The sequence below is a fragment of the Zea mays genome, chromosome 7, assembly GCF_902167145.1.
Source record: "Zea mays cultivar B73 chromosome 7, Zm-B73-REFERENCE-NAM-5.0, whole genome shotgun sequence".
Taxonomy (NCBI): Eukaryota; Viridiplantae; Streptophyta; class Magnoliopsida; order Poales; family Poaceae; genus Zea; species Zea mays.
The window spans coordinates 44,857,890-44,871,503 of NC_050102.1; the positions used below are offsets into that span (position 1 = coordinate 44,857,890).

Consider the following 13,614-nt stretch of genomic DNA (forward strand, 5'->3'; position numbering starts at 1 on the left):
ACGAGCGCCGCCGGGGAGGGCCGAGCGGGGAGGCCGGGCGGGGAGCCGAGGACGGGCGCCGAGCGGGCGAGCCGGGCGCCGCCGGGGAGGGGCCGAGCGGGGAGGGCCGAGCGGGGAGGCCGGGCGGGGAGCCGAGCGCCGCCGGGGAGGCCGGGACGGGGCCGAGCGCCACCGGGGAGGGCCGAGCGGGGCCGAGCGCCGCCGGGGAGCCGAGCGGGGCCGAGCGGGGAGCCGCCGCGGGAGGGGCAGGGGCAGGCGGCCGAGCGCCGCCGGGCGCGGGGGGGGGGGGGGCAGGGGGCCGCCGCGCGAGGGGAGGCCGGGGTCGGGCGCCGCCGCGCCGAGCAGGGGCGGGGACGGGCGGGGTCGGGCGTGGGCAGGGGGAGAGGGAGGGCGCGCGCGGGGGGAAGAAGAGGAGGGGGAGGGAGAGAGGAGAAGGGGAGGGGAGCTCACCTCGGGGTCCAAAATCCGGTGATCGCCGTCTCCAAATCCTAGGGCACCACGGGGAGAGAGAGGTGGAAGAGGGAGAGGAGAGGTTGTTGCGCGGGAGATCCAAATGAGAGAGAGAGGAGAGGATGGGGGCGCATAGGGGGGTTTTGGGCGCCAGGGGCGCGCAGGCCGGGGCGGGCCGGGCCGGTTGGGCTGGGCTGGACTAGGTTGGGCTAGGCCGGGCCACTTCGCGGATCGAAAACCCACGACGAGCGCGACCACTAAACGGAATTAAATCGCGAACCGAAATCCGGAACGGAACGAGACGAACATTCAACATCAGACAAAGAAATGTGCTTCGGCATGATGCAACACCCATGAGACTTAGGTTTTGTTTTATACATGACACGAACACCTGCCGCTATACTGGTTTGAAATTGGGAAGAAGGAGCAAACGGGGAAAGAGAAAAGAGAGTAACGCCCGAATTTGGTGAGAGAAAAGAAGAAAAAATTCTACCCCCAAATTCAGGGCGTTACAAACCTATCCCCCTTAAAAGAATCTCGCCCTCGAGATTCAGGGTTGGCTAGCAAAGAGCTCAGGGTATTTAGCCATTAGATCATCTTCACGCTCCCAGGTTGCTTCCTCCTCAGAGTGATGATCCCATCTGACTTTGCACATTCTGATGGTCTTCCTTCGGGTGACTCGGTCTGCAACCTCAAGGATTTGCACTGGCTTCTCAACGTAGGTCAAGTCCTCCTGGACTTCAAGACCTTCCACTGGCAACTGCTCTTCCGGCACACGCAAGCACTTCTTCAACTGAGACACATGAAAGACATCATGCACAGCTGACAAATTCTCGGGCAAACTGAGCTGATAAGCCACTTCTCCACGTCTTGCAAGAACCTGATACGGACCAATGTAGCGGGGTGCTAGCTTGCCTTTCACTCCGAATCTTCTGACTCCTCTGATCGGTGACACTTTCAGATAGACAAAGTCTCCAACCTCGAAACTCAGCTCTCTTCTTCTTGTGTCTGCATAGCTTCGCTGTCTTGATTGCGCTATCTTCAGATTCTCTCGGACCATCTTGATGTTCTCTTCGGCTTCAAGCAAAATGTCTGGCCCAAACACTTGCTTTTCTCCAGGCTGATCCCATTGCAATGGAGTTCTACAACTCCTTCCATAAAGCGCCTAAAATGGTGACATCTTCAAACTGGCCTGGTAACTGTTGTTATAGGAAAACTCTGCATAAGGCAATCGCTTGTCCCATCCGGACTGATCTTGCAACGCACAGGCTCTCAACATATCTTCAAGAATTTGATTGGTCCTTTCGGTCTGGCCATCCGTCTGCGGATGATAAGCTGAACTGAAATTCAGATGCATGCCCAAAGCTTCATGGAACTGCTGCCAGAAATGAGAGGTGAACTGCGTTCCTCTGTCTGACACTATCTTCTTTGGCACACCATGAAGACAAACGATCCGAGACATATACAACTCTGCCAATACGGCACTGCTATAGTTGGTCTTGACAGGTATGAAGTGGGCTGACTTGGTCAGACGGTCCACTACTACCCAAATGGAATCGTAGCCGGCTCGAGTGCGAGGCAATCCGACTATGAAATCCATACCAATTTCATCCCATTTCCACTGAGGGATCTGCAACGGTTGCAACAATCCAGCAGGTCTCTGGTGCTCTGCCTTAATTCTTCGATAACTATCACACATAGCCATATGCTCTGCGATTTCCCTCTTCATTCCGTACCACCAGAATTTCTTCTTCAGATCCTGATACATCTTCTCACTACCAGGGTGAATCAAATAGGCTGTCTCATGAGCTTCCTTGAGAATCAACTCCCGAATGGACTGGACATTGGGAACACACAAGCGGTCTTTGAACCATATTACGCCTTCTGCATCTTCTCGAAAATCTTTGCCTTTGCCATCTAGAATCAGTCGCCGGATCTCACTGATTTTCTCATCATTCTTCTGCGCTTCTTTGATTTCGCGCTCCAAGGTAGGTTCCAACTCAACTGTGACTCCTCGCGAATTGTTCAGAAATCCGAGACTCAACCTGTCAAACTCCTTAGCCAACTCATAAGGCATCGGACGAGCGACCATCAGATTGACTTGACTCTTTCTGCTCAAAGCATCTGCCACTACGTTTGCTTTGCCTGGATGGTAATGAATCTCCAACTCATAGTCTTTGATCAACTCTAACCATCTTCGCTGCCTCATGTTCAACTCTGACTGAGTGAATATGTATTTCAGACTCTTGTGGTCTGTGTAAACATCGCATTTCTGTCCATACAGATAGTGCCTCCATGACTTCAGCGCGTGAACCACTGCTGCCAACTCTAGATCATGGATTGGGTAGTTCTTCTCATGAACCTTCAGCTGTCGGGACGAGTAAGCCACAACTCTTCCCTCTTGCATCAACACACATCCCAAACCTGTGTAACAAGCATCACAATACACCGAGAAGGGCTTGTGCACATCAGGCAAGACTAGGACAGGCGCTGTAGTCAGCTTCTCTTTCAGCGCTTCAAAGGCCTCTTGGCATTTCTGGGTCCACTTGAACTCAACTTTGCTGCCTAGCAACGCTGTCATTGGTTTCGCAATCTTCGAAAACCCTTCAATGAATCGCCGATAGTATCCGGCCATTCCAATGAAGCTCTTGATTCCTCTAGCATCTGTTGGCGCTTTCCAGTTCAGAATGTCTGCCACTTTCTTCGGATCCACAGCCAATCCTTCTTTGTTGATTATGTGACCCAAGAACAGGACTTCACTGATCCAGAATTCACACTTGCTCAACTTTGCATACAACTGGTGCTCTCGCAATCTCTGCAACACCATCCTCAAATGATCTGCATGCTCTTCTTCGCTTTGAGAATAAACCAGAATGTCATCAATGAATACCACCACAAACTTATCGAGATAATCCATGAATACACTGTTCATCAAGTTCATGAAGAACGCTGGCGCATTGGTCAAACCAAAAGACATCACTGTGAACTCATACAACCCATACTTGGAAATGAATGCCGTCTTCGGAATGTCCGAGGGTCGGATCCTGAGCTGATGATAACCTGACCTCAGATCAATCTTGGAGAACACACTGGCTCCTCTCAACTGGTCGAACAGATCTTCAATTCTGGGCAAAGGATACTTGTTCTTGATCGTGACCTCATTCAAAGCTCGGTAATCAATGCACATCCTCTTGGTGCCATCTTTCTTCTCCACAAATAGGACAGGGGCGGCCCAAGGCGAGGTGCTTGGCCGAATGTAACCTTTCTCTGACAGCTCATCAATTTGCTTCTTAAGCTCATCCAACTCTGGTCCAGATATTCTGTAAGCTCTCTTGAAGATAGGGGCGGTTCCAGGAAGAAGCTCTATGGCAAACTCAACTTTCCGCTCTGGTGGCATACCCGGTAAGTCCTTTGGAAACACATCTGGGAACTCGGACACAACCTTGATGCTCTCAATTGGGTCTGCTTCACTGCTATCAACAGCTATCTGATAACAACTTCCTTTCTTTGGCTCAGGCGGGACTAACTCGGTCACCACTTCCTCTCCTAGTGGGGACACCAACTTGATTGTCCTCTTATCACAACTGATAACTGCCTGATACTTATCTAGCCAATTCATCCCTAGGATGACATCTATTCCCTGAGTACCCATTACTATAAGGTTGGCGGGAAACGCTATCCCCCTTATTTTCACACTTATATTCAAACAAATGCTATCAGCTCGAATTCTACCACCGGCTGAGTCAATTTGAATGGGGGTTGACATGGTAGTAATTGGAAGATTATGTGCTTCTACCCATGATGCAGTAATGAAAGAATGTGTTGCTCCAGTATCAAATAACACTTCTGCAATATGGGAGTCGACTGGGAACATACCTACTATCATGCCAGGGGTCTCCTGAACTGCTTCAGCCTCCAAGTGGTTCAGCCTTCCATGATTATAGCGCGGCTGAGGGCGATTGCCTGCTCCAGGCTGAGGCACATTCTGCTTCGCTGGGGCATTGGGGCCTGACTGCTGCTGGGCTGCCTTCTTCGGACATTGCATCACCCAGTGGCCTTGCTCTCCACAGTGGAAACATGCTCTGTTTCCAACCTGAGCTGGTGCTGCCTGACTGTTCTGCTGGTTTGCTGGGGCAGGAAGACGAGGTGCCTGCTGATTCTGCCTCTGAAACTGACCTCCTGACTGATTGCTCTGACGGTTCTGGTACTGATGCTGAGGATACTGCCTTTGAAACTGCTGATGCTGAGGTGGACGCTGGTTCTGCCTGAACTGATTAGGTTGATTGCCTGAGAAACGAGGACGACTGCTGCTTCCAGGCTGGGGTCCACTGATCTTGCGTTTACGATCTTCCATCTCCTTACGCTTCCTTTCTGTCATGATTGCTCTGTCAATCAGGTGCTGGAATGTCGGGAAGGTGTGATTCATCAGTTGGTACTGCAGAGGGTCAACCAAGCCTCTCAGGAAACGGTACTGTCGCTTGGCGTCGGTGTTGACATCTTCAGGAGCATAGCGAGACAACTGCAGAAACCTGTCTCGGTACTCACCGACAGACAATGGCCCTTGCTTGAGGGCCAGGAACTCCTTCTTCACAGTCATCAGACCTGCAGGAACATGGTACTGATGAAAGCTACCTCTGAACTCTTCCCAAGTGATGGCGTCAGGATGGGCATGGGTGGCGAGGTAAGACTCCCACCATGATTGGGCTGCTCCTCTCAATAGACGGGGACCATACAGAACCTTCTCCCTGTCATCGCACTGAGCGGTATGCAACTCCCGCTCCACAGTGCGCAGCCAGTCTTCAGCATCCATGGGGTCAGAAGAATGAGCGAACGTTGGTGGATGACCTCTCATGAATTCAGCACGCTTGTCTCTGGGTATCTGAGGCATCTGAGGTTGAGGTGGTGCCTGCTGCTGTTGCTGCTGCTGCTGCTGAATGGCGGCCAAAGTCTGACCGATGGCTTGAACTGCCTGAGTCTGCATCAGAAACATCTGCTCGATGGACATCGGGGGCGGGGGCGGCAGGTGCTGCTGCTGGGGCACCTCCTCCTGTTGAGCGGCTCGCTCCTGCTGAGCACGCCTTCCTCCTCTGCGCCTGTTCTCTGACATCTGCAGAATGCAACCACACATCAGAACTGATCTGGCAAATCTTGCAGCATAAGAAAAGAGTATAGAATCCTTCAACAGCACTGAACAGATGAGCATCTTCACTGATCTCCAACACAGACCACACAGCTTCTCAGATAAAGAGGAGAGTGGAATAAAAGGTTTCCCAACTATATAACTAACTTTATTAACATAATAGGTAAACCAAAATGCAGGGGATACCCACACTCTGGTGGCAGTCATTACAAAGATCCAAAGCAAACATAGTTCATCATGACAAACATAGATGCACAGGATATAGCAAACTTCCCTGTCTAACTAAGACTAACTAAGACCGAGACTAACGCTAAGACTGAAGCTTCTATGTATATATTTCGTATTAATTACAAGATCCAACTCTAACGATCTATGGTTCTAGAGTTATCTTGGTCTTGCAGTCGGGATTGCCATAAGACTGGTGTCCACGCTGAGGTGAGCGGTACGGGTGCTGAGTCCCGACGGGAGCGGGGGAACCACCATCCAAGTGACGACGTTCCGCACGCTCAACCCGAAGCAGGGCGATCTCAGCACGAGCCCTACTCAACTCATCTAATGCATGGTCTAGCTCCGTGTTTAGCATGGCGGCTAGGTTGACTGTGCTGCTCAACCTAGGATTGCCCTCACCGACAGGTGAGACAATCACGCCTCCTGTGCTGCCAGATGGACGGCGGGGGTAATACTTCAGGTCAAGACCGTCAGCTGCCCCACCGAAAACTGAGCAGTAGTGCGAAAGCGCACGCCGTGCAGCATCTTGCATGGCTGCCTCAGCTGAGTCCCGCTCAGAGATAGAATAGTGCTCTGAACAGGCCTCTGCACCCTGGAGACTGTTCTCCGGGCAGCGCACCAAGCAAGTCGCCTCCCAGCGGTCCGGGTAGACCCCGCGACTATGCTGGTAGACCACACAGCGATACTCGACGGACCAAGTATGTCGGTCAAATGCCCGACGTAGCAGGGTGTCGAGCGCATCGTGGAAGTGACACCCGCGAGCAGCGTCGCGAGCGATGGGTCGAGCAACCCATCCTTCCGGCTCAAGGTTAGCAGAGAAGTCGGTGTCGTGGCTCGAGCTGTCGTCGCCATCTCCGTCATCTGGGTCTCCTCCAGCAGCTACTCCAGAAGCTGGGACGCCCAGTGGTGGTGCAGGGGGCGGCTCCAGAGGAAGCACAGGGGAGCAGCTCCTCACAGACTCTATCTCCTGGTGGAGCGAGAAGGAAGAGCCCTGCTGCTCCTGTCGTCGACGTTCCTGCTCCTCACGCAGGCGGTGGTGTAGTCTCTCCAAGTGGCTGGACTGTCCGGCCACGGGACGGCGAAGCGGACGCTCAGCAAGGCGAGAGGGTAAGTAGGGGATGACGGACTTTCGTGCAGTGTGTCTAAGTCGAGCCATCTACAAAAGACATCGCAAGCAAAAGGGTGAGAACAGAATTAATATGACCCGCAAATAATGAATCATAAGTAAATGAAGGATTAGAATAAAACATGATTTTCAGCAAGGTATAATATATAGTAGAACATAGGTTTGGTCGGTATGACCAACTTTTGAAGGGATATCAAAGTCAAGGCAGAGACAGAGGTCTATAGTCCTTAGAACGACCATTCTATTCTAGGTTAGCGGTCCTACAGTCAGCACGGCTTTGATACCACTTATGTCACACCCGGTTTTAGAAGGCAAACCGAATGCGAACCATGTACGTGCCAGGATCAGTTATTCACGTACACAGCAGTTACATAATATGGACATCATCACACAGTGCTCAAAATAGTATTAATAAGGGAAATAGTCGATTACATCATACGTCTGAGACGTCCATATAGTCCTTACAATAAATCAAAGTGCGGAAAAGAAACGTAGATAACCGCGGCCTTCACAGGCAGCCGACTGGGGGTTGCCGCTAACCCACACCTAGAACTCGTCGTAATCTTGGAACTCCTGGAAGTCTCCTTCCACAGCTTCATCTTCGCCTGAGCAGTGGTTGCAATGCTGACAACCTGGGGATGGGGGGGGGTTTGGTGTGTAGAGCAAGGGTGAGTACACATCAACATACTCAGCAAGTATCCTGTTTGGCTGTAGTGGACTAGCTTTATGTGGGGATAAGTCAAGCAGTTGCTTTTAGTTGGTCAGATTATTACTTACTAGTAGAAAGCCAAGTTTTAGCATTACCCAAGTTATTAACCCAAACGTACTCCTTTCCAAACGGAAAGAGTACCACTTAACAGCACCATAAGCATAATCATAACCATCAATCTCATAACCACCTGTACCAAAGTATCTCTGATCAAGTACCACTAATCATTGGAGCTCCCTTGGCCGCTCATAACCGTGAGCACGGCTGATATATCAGTTTTCAAACACTCTGCAGAGGTTTTGCACTTTACCCACAAGCCGTGATTCCCATTCTGCCCAGAGATCATGACTCTCCATTGATCACTACCAAGGTGACCCAGCAGGGCATCACTACGTAGCCTTTACAAAGATTCCCCGGGGCTGTAGCCACCCGTTAGGTTTCCTAAATGCACCGCACTCCTCCCCAAGGGGCGAACCCAAACTTGGCAGAGCGAGCCGCATACACCGAGCCCCATTGACGGCACGACGGCTAAGTGAACTACACCCCGGATCCTCTAATTATTCAGCTAAGGGCACCCCATTCCACCCTCATGGTTGCACTGTTTTCCCGGGCGGTCATCCATAGAACAGGTCCTTACGGAGAGGCACTCGAGAAACCGCTCGAGCCCCCTTGAAGACCACAAGTATAACATCATAATAAGAGAAGGGAAAACAGCGTATCATAGATAATCTCATCATGTTCATTGATTAGAGTTAAGCAATAGCATAAAGCTAAACAGTAATAATCCAACCCAAATAGGTAAACAAGGACATGGATAACAAAAGCTAGTCAATCCTTAGGCATAAATGTGTAAAGCGGGAGGTGAATTAAATAATGAGTAGGACATAGATAGGTCAAGGGACACTTGCCTCCACCAAACGACTGCTGCTCAGGGGCTTCTCCTGCGGGTTCCTCGGGCTCTTCAACCGGATCGTTCTCTATGCGAGCGCAAACATACATACATCCACATATTTAATACCAAAGAACAGTACACCATACAATAGAATGCAATAAGTAAACAGACGTTCTACGCAGGCTCGCGAGTACGGTTAAGAGAGAAAGAGGAAAAGACAGTCGAGAAACGATAATGTTACATGATTATAAATTAACCACTCGCTTAATGGAAGGAAATTTAATGTAGACACTATGTTTAGCGTAAAGTAAAGTCATGTTTCATGTCTAATTATTATAGGCAGGTGGAGATAAATAAAAGGATGGTCGCGCGACGAGACGCGCGACAAAGCTCTCTAAAACAAATTAAGAAGTTAACGACTCGTCGCGCGACCGAGCACGCAACGAGACACTTCGCCTTAGCTAAGAGGAGACGTTAAGCGTCGCGCGACGAAGCGCACGACGGCACACGCCGACTAAACTGAGTCCAAAGTGGAACGTCGCGTGAATACACACGCGGCGTTACACCTTAAACAACCTGAAACAAAAATGGATCGTCGCGCGACGAAGCGCACGACGCAACACGAGATAGAATATGAATTTAGACAAATCCGTCGCGCGGCGAAGCGCGCGACGCAACACGCTAATTAACGAATAATCACCGCGAGCGCGGGCGAGCGAACGGGGGGCCGGGACGGGAACGGGCGGCCGAACGGGGGGGGGGGGGGGGGGGGGGTTGAACCGGCCCAGGGGCGGTTGAACCGGCCGGGGCCGCGCCGGGGGCCGCGCCGGGGACGCGAACCGGCGAGCAGGGGCGGGCGGGATCGCCGCCGCGGGCGGGGAACGGGCGGGGTCGGGCGAGGTCGCCGAGGTCGGGGGAGGGGCGGGCGAGGCCGCGGGAGGGAGGCCGGGCGGGCGAGTCGGGCGCCGCCGGGGAGGGGCCGAGCGGGGAGGGCCGAGCAGGGAGGCCGGGCGGGGGCCGAGCGCCGCCGGGGAGGCTGGGACGGGAACGAGCGCCGCCGGGGAGGGCCGAGCGGGGAGGCCGGGCGGGGAGCCGAGGACGGGCGCCGAGCGGGCGAGCCGGGCGCCGCCGGGGAGGGGCCGAGCGGGGAGGCCGGGCGGGGAGCCGAGCGCCGCCGGGGAGGCCGGGACGGGGCCGAGCGCCGCCGGGGAGGGCCGAGCGGGGCCGAGCGCCGTCGGGGAGCCGAGCGGGGCAGAGCGGGGAGCCGCCGCGGGAGGGGCAAGGGCAGGGGCAGGCGGCCGAGCGCCGCCGGGCGCGGGGGGGGGGGGGGGGGGGGGGGGGGGCAGGGGGCCGCCGCGCGAGGGGAGGCCGAGGTCGGGCGTCGCCGCGCCGAGCAGGGGCGGGGACGGGCGGGGTCGGGCGCGGGCAGGGGGAGAGGGAGGGCGCGCGCGGGGGGAAGAAGAGGAGGGGGAGGGAGAGAGGAGAAGGGGAGGGGAGCTCACCTCGGGGTCCAAAATCCGGTGATCGCCGTCTCCAAATCCTAGGGCACCACGGGGAGAGAGAGGTGGAAGAGGGAGAGGAGAGGTTGTTGCGCGGGAGATCCAAATGAGAGAGAGAGGAGAGGATGGGGGCGCATAGGGGGGTTTTGGGCGCCAGGGGCGCGCAGGCCGGGGCGGGCCGGGCCGGTTGGGCTGGGCTGGACTAGGTTGGGCTAGGCCGGGCCACTTCGCGGATCGAAAACCCACGACGAGCGCGACCACTAAACGGAATTAAATCGCGAACCGAAATCCGGAACGGAACGAGACGAACATTCGACATAAGACAAAGAAATGTGCTTCGGCATGATGCAACACCCATGAGACTTAGGTTTTGTTTTATACATGACACGGACACCTGCCGCTATACTGGTTTGAAATTGGGAAGAAGGAGCAAACGGGGAAAGAGAAAAGAGAGTAACGCCCGAATTTGGTGAGAGAAAAGAAGAAAAAATTCTACCCCCAAATTCAGGGCGTTACACTTCGGCAACCATATGCAATCCTCAAACTCAACAAATACAACCACCAGAAACTCATAGGACGTAAGGTATTACGCATCTAGGCGGCTCGAAGCTGTATAACCCGTTGTGTTCTGTCGTTCCTAGCACAAACCATCGAGCTGCGATCGACTTCGCCGTCCTCCCAAAAGCACTTTGTGGTATACCCGTAGTGCGTCGTCGGTACCAAACACCAACAAACACCCTCTCTCTTAGGGCTGATTTGGTGTACATGGACCACGAAGGGATCCATAGGGGAGGAATCCCATTGCTATTCAAATTTGAATACAGATTCCTCCCCATGGATCTCCTCGTGATCCCTATCCACCAAATCGGCCCTTATAGAGTATTATATTACCTACATATATAATACACAACATATGGGAGGATTAACTCATGCAAATCAAGAAATATTATTATACACTAACCCTCAAACTTACGTAGCCAATGAACAAAACTCAAATTTGATTTGCTACTAATTCCTATTACATTCAAACATATTGCAACACATTAAATGATGAACTTACTATTTCCCCATAAATTATACAAATCAACCACAAATGTCAAGAAATCTAAACAAAGAATAAATATTTCAACTCTACTATATGAGATAATGAACTCGCTAACTTTTTTCGCACTTTAATGAGTGAAATATTCAACAAATTCTTGAAAAAATTGGACAACACCTCCCCTCTTTGCAGCTTATAGCGACATGAACAGAGAGCTTTTTGTGTCCTTGACGCCAGCTCGAGGAGGGAGAGTGTTTATAAAGCGGAAATATTAGTACCAGTTGATAGTTTTAGCCGGTACTAATGTTAAAGATTTAGTATTGGGTGGTGATTTCAACCGGTACTAAATATATTAGTACCGGTTTTGTATCTTGAACCGGTAGTAAAGCCTTGTGTACCTATTGCAACCATCAACCGGTACTAAAGCTTCAGTGAGCTAAAATCGATGCTAAAACTGTTAACATGGGTTCCTTTCTTTAATTTCAGCTGAAATTAAGGGATGGGCCTGGCCGTGTTCGCCAATAGTGAATGCACGGGTTTCTGACTGCTAGTGGATGACATGTTAATGGAAAACTCAAATAAAGCGATGATTTTATCCTCTACAACCATGGAGATTGTATTTAATGTTGTGTGACTTTTGCCGATTAACTAGTGCACTGACTAACAATTTAACACGAGGGCGGTTTCAATAGCACGGAAAATATTAATCTCAACGCAGCATCGTAATTTGAGTGTACATATTGCTTGCTCTGTCCGTTTCCAAATCGTGGGGGAATGCCTTGTTTTTGGTAGGCATACCGGTATTTGAAAATTACAGCGTTTCTAAATACGACTCGGCTAGTTTGTTGCCGAGCTGGACTTGAGCCTCCGTGGTGAGATGCGTGTGGTCGCTCGCGATGGGCAGCCCCATGGCATCAACGTACTTGACATTTGGGAGCTTCACTGCCTTCTGAGCTTCCCTCACCACGCCGAGGAACTTGCCATTGTACTGCGCAGTTGCAATGCCCACCTATATATACATTACATTTGTGATATATATGTAGAAATAAACAAAAAAAATCTTAAATTTGGATCGACCCATGTGTGTGTATGTGATGCAACAACAAAATCACAACCCACCCAAAAAAAAAAAAACAGAGTCATGAGAGAAGAAGATGCGGGTCACCTGGATGACGAGGAGGTCGGGCCGGCCGAGGTCGCAGCGAACGTCACGCACGAGAGTCTCCATCCGCCGCTGGTAGAGCTCAGCATCCTGGCGCCTCATGGTGTCCGCCTCCCCCTGGTACCAAAGCAAGGCGGCCAGGTGACCGCGTCCGCTGCACTCGGCCACGGCCGCCCTGGCGCGCGTCACCATCCGCTCGTACAGCTCCGTCCCCCGGGACCAGTTGGCGATCGGCGTGCCGCCCTGCGCGCACGGCACGAGTCCGACGACGACGGGGGGCTCTGCGGCTGCGCCCTCGCTGGCGAGCACGGCGTGCGCGAAGGGCATGCCGGGCCCGACGCCGAGAACGTTGCCCACGTCGACGCCGGCGTGCAGCGGCTCGCGCGCCTCCTCCCAGCGAAGCGCCGGGGAGAGACGGACGATGCGGTCCGAGGGCGCGCACTCCGGCGGGACGATGCCGTCCCAGGTGCCGTTGGTGGCGCCGCCGCGGCCGCTCATGTTGGACTGCCCAGCCAGGATGAACACCAGTGTCCGGCCGCCGGGCAGCCCAGCGGACGCGGCGGGGAGGAGGAGGAGCAGGAGGAAGGGTATCGCTGGCTGGAGCGTGAGCAGAGCCATTATTGCCCACAGTGCCTTCCAGCTTGTGATGCGTGAATGGAGGATGGAAATATGGAATGGATCATAGATCACGGACCACGACAACTAATAGTGGCATGGCAGCCGGTACGCATTGATCGATAGAAGCAGACAAAGCTGAGTGAAAGATTCGTCCCGATCCATGTGTCGTTTTCCGCTCAAACACGTGACAGCGTGCGTGTGGAACCAAATTAATGCAAAATGAAGTTCACCAACCCATATATACGGAGTGCCATACCTCTTTCCGCTGTACAAAGCCAGCTGGAGACCAGGACTTCCAATAGTTACACAATAGTCCGGTGATCAAGTGCACGATGGTGTTTCGTTTACTGTATACATGAGGCCAGCCGGGTGCAGTCTAGAGTCTAGACTAGAAAAACCTCCTGCATGCAGCTGCATGAACACATACGCACAGGCACAGAGCATCTCCTTTCCAGCGGGCCAAGCGCACTACGCTCGCCCAATGCAAACAGCCAATAAGACGTTATAAATGCCGTAGGTTTGTCTAACTGTAACTAATTGTTTACCACTGTTATAGATATTTGGTTTTAGAGACTAAAGTTTAGCCCACGTTACATCAGATATTTGAATGCCTATTAAGTATATTAAATATAATCTAATTACAAAACTAATTACACAGTTAAAGACTAAACAACGAAACAATATTTTTTAAGCTTAATTAATCAATGATTGACAAATATTACTATAGCACCATATGATCGACTTAAAA

General features: G+C 52.4%; 1 protein-coding gene across 1 annotated transcript; it reads right to left on the bottom strand.

Moving 5' to 3' along the window:
- Positions 1 to 11,747: 11,747 nt before the first annotated feature.
- LOC103632302 (probable carbohydrate esterase At4g34215) lies at positions 11,748 to 13,035 on the bottom strand. The gene is made up of 2 exons (XM_008654133.4): positions 12,252 to 13,035; positions 11,748 to 12,095 (listed from the first exon to the last, which is right to left on the bottom strand). The coding sequence occupies exons 1-2, from the start codon at positions 12,864 to 12,866 to the stop codon at positions 11,898 to 11,900; spliced, it is 813 nt and encodes a 270-aa protein (XP_008652355.1). The 5' UTR covers positions 12,867 to 13,035; the 3' UTR covers positions 11,748 to 11,897.
- Positions 13,036 to 13,614: the final 579 nt, after the last annotated feature.

What these genes read in the sequence shown, in the direction of transcription:
- LOC103632302 (XM_008654133.4), bottom strand. Translation starts at nt 12,866, where the DNA reads ATGGCTCTGCTCACGCTCCAGCCAGCGATACCCTTCCTCCTGCTCCTC. An exon ending in CCGACCTCCTCGTCATCCAG is followed by an intron (nt 12,096 to 12,251) that starts GTGACCCGCATC and finishes ATGTATATATAG; the next exon opens with GTGGGCATTGCAACTGCGCA.